Source organism: Dioscorea cayenensis, chromosome 12, assembly GCF_009730915.1.
Source record: "Dioscorea cayenensis subsp. rotundata cultivar TDr96_F1 chromosome 12, TDr96_F1_v2_PseudoChromosome.rev07_lg8_w22 25.fasta, whole genome shotgun sequence".
Lineage (NCBI taxonomy): Eukaryota > Viridiplantae > Streptophyta > Magnoliopsida > Dioscoreales > Dioscoreaceae > Dioscorea > Dioscorea cayenensis.
Genome location: NC_052482.1, coordinates 21,385,307 through 21,394,206, shown reverse-complemented (window position 1 = coordinate 21,394,206; position 8,900 = coordinate 21,385,307). Strand labels below are relative to the sequence as shown.

At 36.2% G+C, this 8,900-nt stretch overlaps 1 protein-coding gene across 1 annotated transcript; it reads left to right on the top strand.

Annotated features, from left to right (window-relative positions):
• The first annotated feature begins 1,604 nt into the window (after positions 1-1,604).
• On the top strand, positions 1,605-4,363 carry LOC120274161 (cytochrome P450 86A1-like). The gene has a single exon (XM_039280927.1). The coding sequence runs from the start codon at positions 2,126-2,128 to the stop codon at positions 3,758-3,760; it is 1,635 nt and encodes a 544-aa protein (XP_039136861.1). The 5' UTR covers positions 1,605-2,125; the 3' UTR covers positions 3,761-4,363.
• The last annotated feature ends 4,537 nt before the right edge of the window (positions 4,364-8,900 follow it).

Below are 8,900 nucleotides of genomic sequence, written 5' to 3'. Positions count from 1 at the left end.
CAAATTAAAGTTAAAACTCAAAATAAAAAAAAGGTCATAGTTTGATGTTCTATCAAAAAATTTACCCACCATTTAACTATCATCAAAGAGCCTTTGGTAGTGGTTCCACTGTCTGACTGGGACATTTATTTACCATTGCTCAAAACGTACGAGAAATAATGGTGTAAAAAAAAAAAACTAATTATAGGAGTGTATTTATAATCTAATCCCTAATATACCTGAACCGAATAATTAATTTCTAATAGGTCACACACTTCTAATACATGGTTTGCCCACTTTGTTAAATACCTTCTTCAGTCACTTTTATTTGTCTATTTTGGCAAAATCACATGGATTAAAAAATTGGTTAAATGAGTTGGTAATATAGAATTTATAAAAATAATATTAACTTTCCAAGATTATCTTTATTTAAAATATTTTTTTTTCAAAATGTGTAGTTGAATAAATTTATTAGAAGTTGTAAAAGTATATTAATTAAATATAAAGAGTAAATTTGGAAAAACAACATTTAATGTTTGAAAAGATTTTTAAAAATAGAAAAGTAAAAAGGTTCTAAGAAAATTTCTAAAATGAGACAGTAGAGAATATATATATATACACATTAAATTGCCTCAATGGATGAAAAAAAGAACTATTTTAGGAATCAAGGCATAGTCTAGTGGTGTTCTACCTTGCTTATCTTTGAAAGGTCTTGAGTTTAAAACCTCTCAAGCACAATACAAAAAAAATAAAAAGGTGTTTGCCACTAATTTGTCAAAACCTCATTTGTGTACAATTAATAAAATTATTAGTTGTTTCTTCAATTTTTTTTTTGAAAAAAATTGTATAAACCATATTCATTCATAAAAATAACAAAGTACAAGTAAATAAATTTAAAAAATAAACTAAAAAAAGACCAAGTAAAAACATAATTAACATAGGACCAAATTGAAAGAAAACATAATATAACACCAAGACCTTCAGAGGTGAAAAGAAGCTGGACCCAGCCTGGCCAAGCTAGCTCCCACTAGTCTATCCTTTCAGCAACTCGCTTGTCGCAGATGTTATGTCCTAAAACTTCAAGGCTTCAAGCTATGCTTTGTTATCACACTAGTTTTCCGGTTTCTTCTTTTTTGTTTCAGGAGTTGTATTAATCTATGATAGGAACATGTGAATAATTTTTATAATGATATCAAAGCACATAGCATATTTATTATGGAAAATACAAATAATCTTATCTAGTCATAAATTCCAGTTTATGGCCCAGCCAAAAGATTCCCGGTTGTTGGAGAAAGTCGTGGTCTCCACAAACCCTATAGCTCTTATAGTGTTGTACAACTTTTATAGAGTACTAAACGATCTAGGAAGCCTAAACACTTAGGTAAAGAAATTCCAAAGACGTTCAGCTAGGGGCAAACTAGAAATATGTGATCATTTTTAGGTAAAATGTGATCATTTTTTTGGTTTTCAAGAGTGATATTGAACATGAAATGCCCATGTCTAAATATTAAAAATTATTTCAATACTTATTGCACTCTCATTTTCACGCTAACTTTGATTCCATCAGACGTGCTAATTGAACCTATCCCTCATCCGTCACGTTGTTATCAATACACCAAATATAAATAAAATGTTGTCTACTATTTTGGAAGGTTCACTATTTCACTTTTCCTAACGTCTCCTGCCAACCTTTCGCTCCCATTCAAATGAAGGACTAGAGGAAGAAAAAGGTTACTTGACCAAGGGTGCAACTTTATCAAGAGAGAATTGCATGTTTGAGTAATAAAATAAAAGGGAAGAGCAATTAGGCTGGAATTTGGAGCGAAAGATAGCCTTTACGCAGGCTAAGGCAGCTGTATGATCCACCTGTCAAGAACAGTACTACTAGTCTTTGTTGCGGGTTTATTGGAAGAGGCTCACTCAACAGTGAGTAAACACCAGAACACAAGCATTTAATTTCTTATGCACCGCTCAACAAGAAACGCTAACCAGCAACTTTCCTCCCCTTGCCCAACAACTCTTTCCAGCGTCACTCACACAAATTTTCTCCCTCTTGTCTATGGGTTCGCCACTCATGCTTATAATAACCACAGATCTGACATCCAATTACAAACTATCCTCTTCGTGAAGCGCACCGGAGTTCCTAATGGCGATCGGTATTGAGGCACGAGAAAACACCTCATTTAAGATATTAGTGGCCACCTTATTGGTGGCTGTGACGTCGGCTTACCTGATTTGGTTCTGGGTGCTGACCCGGAAGCTGACGGGTCCGAAAATGTGGCCCCTCTTGGGGAGTCTTCCAGGTCTCATCCACAATCGCAAGCGAATGCATGATTGGATAGCGGACAACCTCCGGTCCACAGGTGTCGCCGCCACTTATCAGACATGCATACTCCCCGTCCCGGTGCTGGCCCGCCGCCACGGCCTAGTTACGGTGACGTGCAACCCGAGGAATTTGGAGCATGTGCTTCGCACGCGCTTTGAGAACTATCCCAAGGGCCCCGTTTGGCAGTCTGCCTTCCACGACTTGCTGGGGCAGGGGATCTTCAACTCTGATGGTGAAACATGGCTCATCCAGCGTAAAACGGCGGCCCTCGAGTTCACCACCCGAACGCTCCGGCAAGCCATGACCCGTTGGGCCAATCGCGCCATCAAGACCCGGCTTTGGTGCATTTTGGCAGACCACTGTCAGCGCTCGGCGGTGGTTGACCTCCAGGATCTCTTGCTCCGACTTACCTTCGACAACATTTGTGGTCTCACCTTCGGCAAGGATCCTGAGACGCTTTCCCCAGACCTACCGGACAATCCATTCGCCTCCGCCTTTGACACCGCCACCGAAGCCACGCTCCAACGATTTCTGTACCCGAGCTTTATGTGGCGGCTGAAGAAGGCGCTCGGTCTGGGAGCCGAACAGAACCTCCGGAAAAGCCTCAAGGTGGTGGAACACTACATAACCGATGCCATTGCCGCTCGCAAGGATCGGCCTTCTGATGACCTCCTATCCCGCTTCATCAAGAAGGGCGACAGCAATGGCAAAGCCTTCTCGTCTTCCGTACTTCAGTGGATCGCTCTAAACTTTGTGCTCGCCGGAAGGGACACCTCCTCTGTCGCCCTCAGCTGGTTCTTCTGGATTGTCATGCAGCGACCCGACATCGAGAGGAAGATAGTCAAAGAGATAACATCGGTCCTGCGGGAGACCAGGGGGGAGGATACACGACGGTGGGTTGAGGAGCCATTGGTGTTTGAAGAGTTGGAGCAGCTGGTCTATCTCAAAGCAGCGTTAGCTGAGACGCTGCGTCTTTATCCATCGGTTCCACAAGACTCCAAGTACGTTGTGGCGGATGACGTACTACCAGACGGTACGCGAGTGCCAGCGGGGTCCACAATTACATATTCCATTTACTCGGTCGGCAGGTTGGAGACGATATGGGGGAAGGACTGCATGGAATTCCGACCAGAAAGATGGCTAACCCCGGAAGGTGGTAGGTTTGAGCCTGCAAAAGATGCATACAAATTCGTGGCGTTCAATGCTGGTCCGAGGACGTGCTTGGGCAAGGATTTAGCTTACCTTCAAATGAAGGCAATTGCATCCTCAGTGTTGTTGCGTCACCGCCTTGAGCTGATGCCGGGCCATAGGGTCCAGCAGAAAATGTCACTCACCCTCTTCATGAAGAACGGCCTCCGAGTCTATGTACAATCAAGGGACCTGCATGACTTTATGTATTGCTCTGGTCCTGATCTCACTACCCTTCTTCCCATGCCTACCGCTGCTGCAGCGTGAGTCGGACCTCGCAGCTTCGTTGACGTATCCTTTTCTGTCAGAGTTTGTTTGTATTTGAGAGTACCAATCCAATCCTGCTTCCAAGCCTCAAAGTCGTCCTCGATATTAATTTGTCAGGTCTTTAGCAATCGTTGAGATAAGAATTAAACCAATAATTTCCAACTTGGAAAGAAACCATATTGACAACCACATAAATTTGTTATTCTTAGATGTAACGAGTTCTTCCTCGTTATGTTATGCATATTTACATCGAAGCTATTATGTTACAATTGCAAATCTTCAATTACATTAAAAGCATGACTTGAAGTTCTATCATTTATAAATGGGCTATGGACGCATAGGGAGAAAAGGCTGTCTGAGCGCAACGTGTTCAAATGTCCGATTATTCATTCTCTCATCTATGCAATTTAGCACTGAAGAATTCAGGGTTGATGTCAATATTTTACCTAAATATCTTGATCGCCTTCTTCTTGGGCCCAACATTTGCTATGTGCAGCTTAAAGTAATTTGAATCCTGTGTTTGAATTGAATAAATTTGCTTGGTAATCCAGTCCATCCCCACTTTAATCAAACTTCGAACCATGACAGTTACAAGTCGAGATCCCTGCATTTGCACTTGTTCATTAAGTTATGCGAGTGTGTGAATAAAAATCATTTTTTTTAAAAGACAAACCAACAACTTTAATTTTATCTCCTCATTTCTTTTCCACATTTTGTTTAACATGAACAAATTTGAAACGAAGGCACCGTCATGGGTTAAAAACACTAATATGGATCCGTTGTGTGGCATGCAAAATATTTCTCATTGAACACATTTGGTGCAAGTGGTTAAAGGTACTAACATGAGTTTTTCGTGTGACCTACAAAATAATGAGGTTCAATTCTCACTCACTTGTTGGAGGGATTAACTCACGGGCGATGTTGCACCCCCACTCAAGTGTGCCCACAAAATGAGAGTGCGTTTGAGACAATAACTCACGTGCACACAACCCTTGGCAGGTGCATTTGAACCAATAGCTCACTCATCATAGAGATTAATATATGCTTGTTGGTTTTGTATAAAAAAAAAAAAATTGAATCAAGCATCACCATACAAAGAGATATCAAAGGACAGACATATACCGCAGTACACAAGTTCATGTTTTATAATTTTGAATTTACCTTTATGATTTCATTTGTTTTTTGTTTAACTGCAATTGAACAACATAAGCTGCTAATTACTTTGTAGGGAAAATCCTTGATTGTAACTACAAATTGAAACTCTTTCCGGAAAAAAAAAAAATTGGCAACTTGACATCTCCATGCCAACCAGGTAAGGGTACGATCAATCATTAGAGTTTAGAGTTAAGGTTTAGGGTTTAGAGGGATTGACATGGCTAAATTAAAATTGTAGAGGAACCAAAAGGTTACAGTTCAAAGTAAAAGGCCTAAAATGATAAGTTTGAAAAAGTAGATGGATTGTTTAGAGAATTATACCAGAGAAAAAAGATAAATTCAGGTACAATTTTATACCACATCAACAAAAATTAACAGAGTTGAGCGTTTTGGAACCTTTTTGCAAACGGTTAAGACTACAAAGTACTAAAATGTTACAACTCAAACCACAAGTCTCAAATTGATAAAAAGGTAAATCACAAGGTACTTTAGTAAAATTTTCTCATTTATCATTATATAAAATTTTTATTAGACACTTTTTGGGTCTTTCCTTTATAACTTTTACCTAAAGAGTTCCCACCTTTCTTATAAGGGTATTCATAGGTGTCTAAAAACATGTTCTAATTATCTTAGCCGATTATCTCGTAACTTATTAAAATGTGCCACTCAGCATATATTTTTAATAGTTCAATACTTCCTACTAACGCTTGATATCCATTCTTATTTCAACCACACCCATCTTTCGATGATGTTGGTTCTAAATCACCCAACATTCTGACTCATACATTCATGATTAGCCCAATAACCATTCTATAAAACTTACATTTTAATCTAAAAATTATTTTAGAATACATATAATTCAAAAAACTAATCTTCATTTTACCCAACTTTAATCTTATTTGTGGAATCTTTTAAAACTTCCCTATCATCTTAAACATAGAATCCAACTATCGAAAACTTCTATTTTAACAATTTCAATATCATTCATCTTAATTCTTCCTCAATTTCTACTTGATTTGTTGCTATATTAAATTTTAGATATCTCCTCTTCAGTTTATTTAACTTGAAACCCTTAGCCTCTAATTAAACTATTTCTCTATATCTCCAACTTTAAATTGACACCTAATCAACTTTTTATTAATTAAACCATATCATTAACCAAAAAAAAACAAACATACATTTAAGGATATGATTTCGAATATATTTAGTCAGCTCATTCATAACTAAAGCAAATTCTCTCAAAGTTTCATGTACTATAAATGACAAAATCATCTTATGAGCATGAATAACGAGGCAATTGTTTATGTAGTTTGATGTTGTGAGCCCCACCCTTTAAATTAGATCCTAGCCGTCAATGCAAGCTTTTTCAATCAGAGCCATTGATTTATAAGATTTTAAAACCCTTGCTCTTATCCTTACGGTTACCAAATATCACGATCTGATTGCAGCTCCACCGCCACGACCTCTTATAAAAAAAAAACCTAGCCCTCTTTTCCTTTACTTCATGGTGGTGCCGGCGGCAAGGACGAGTGGATCTTCTTATCGAGTGTTGTTTTGCTTCTTTCAAGGTAGGATCTTTGAGCTTGTTGCATAATTAATGATTATTATTGATGCCGGTTGGCTCTAGATTTATTTCTTTCTGAAACCCTAAAATTTGTTCCTATTTGTGATTCACCTTTAAACTTTAGATTTAGACCTTGAGTTTCTAGGGTTTGTTCCTAATTTGTAGTTTGAAGGAGTTTTGTTTCTCTTTTGATGTATGTAGACGTGGCCATTTTGAACCGAAACCGTGGAACCGAACCGGAACCGAACCGCCAAAAACCGGAACCGGAACCGAAAAAACCGTAACCGTCCTAAAACCGGAACCGGAACCTTCATATAAGGTTCGGTTCCGGTTTCAAAATTTAAAAACCGTGAAACCGGCGGTTCAACCGGCGGTTCCATATGCGGTTCAACCGGCAGTTCCACATACGGTTCAACCAAAGGTTCAAAACAAAAGTTCATATTATATTATATAAATATAATATGAATAATGTCATACTATATAAATAATGTCATTTATGATTAGGTTTTTATTTTGTTAATATCATTAATTAGTAATTAATTAAGTAATTGCATGTTTAAAGATATTTTAAATAATTAATTAAAGATATTAACCAAATTGATTATTGATTAGGTCTGATTCTGAATACTTGATTAGCCGATTAGGTCTGATTTGTGACATTCGTCCAACTTATATGTACTGTGCCATGCGAAACTTTGTTACTCATGCAAGAGGATAAGTTATAATTAATTGATTATGCCACAAATTATTAGTTACAAATTAAATATGGATTTATTAAAATAATTTAATTGACGAGAAGTACTTAAATATTCAATTCTTTAGTAGATTTTCATATTATTTTTATAATTTAATATAAAAAACAAAGACTAGACTTTATATATCTTCCGTTTTGAAACTTACAAAATTAACGTAGTTCATATTAAATTATATTTATTTTATATAAATGAAAATATACTGAGTAAAATGCTCTCATGTAAAACATTTGAATCATTAAAAAAATATATAAATAAATAAAATAAAATAAACATGAATATATATGTGTATATATATCAATTTGCCTGATTTTGTTGATCATTTAAAGATATATATATATATATAGATATTCCAATATATAGATAAAACTCCCAAGATTTTCAATTTGTAAACTATGCAACTTATATAAGTATACTAGAAATCAAAAAGAAAAAGGAAAAATAAAAATAAAAACAATTCCTAAAGAAAAACAAATAACATACATGAACATTAAAAATAATAACAACAAAATAAATAAAACATTGAAACTTTGGGTATACCGTATACCTACTAACTTAACCTACTATCTTATATTAGTATTAAATTAATTCTTGTATTTTTGTGTTAATTAATTTGAATTATTGAATTATTTAGTTTAAAAAAAACCGAACCGTATGAACCGTCAAACCGGAACCGTTGAACCAAACCGCTGAGCCGGAACCGAAAAGCCGAACCCGGAACCCGAACCGCCAAGAACCTTGCCCTGGGAGGTTCGGGTTCCGGTTCAAGATCTCCTGAACGGAACCGCGGTTCAGGAACCAGTATCAGCGGTTCTCGAACCGTGGCCATGTCTAGATGTATGCACCTAAGCATATTCTTAGGACCTTTGACCGTGATGCTTGTATGGATTTAATCACATCTCAAGGATGAGATTTTGCATGATATATTTGATGTAATATGAAGTATAGTTGATTGAGGTATAATCTTTCGCCATGAGAAAGGAATTGTTAGTTGATTTAATTTGAGAGGTTTCAAATTTTCGTTTTTGACAATAGCGGAAATCCCTCTCCGATTTTTAGAGGTCTTAGAGGAAGAATTTGGAGGAGAGTAAAATATGAAATTTGTATTTTTTTTATGTTATCTAAATAATTGCAAAATTTCAGATTTTATGTATCTGTAGTTTGTGAGATATAGCCTTATTAGTATAATTGTCTCGGATGATATTTCTGTACAGAACTTGAAGAATCATGGCCAATTTTTGATGATCGGGGATATTGAATTAGATAAGGTGAAAAAAATAAGAAAGTCGTTCATTTTTGAGTTGTCTCGATTTCATTAAGTTTTGGAGTTGTAGGGTTAAGAGATATACATATTTTTAATGGTATATGTCTGAATTATAATTTTGCAGAAATAGTTAGAGATTCAATTGAATGTTATAAATTGAGTAGTACTCTAAATTATGTGAATTTCGGCTATGTCATAGTGTTAGGTGTCTATTATTCCCGAAATTTTTGAAATTTGTGATTTGGAAAAGTGTGAGTGAAGTTATGAGGGTTTTAGTACTCATTGATCATATTGGAATTATTGATATGGCTTTTAGAGTGGGTAGTTGCTATTGTACCCTCACAATAATCAATATTTGGGAGTGTAGAATAATAGTTTGAAATTTTTGCATTTGTACCCTTCTAA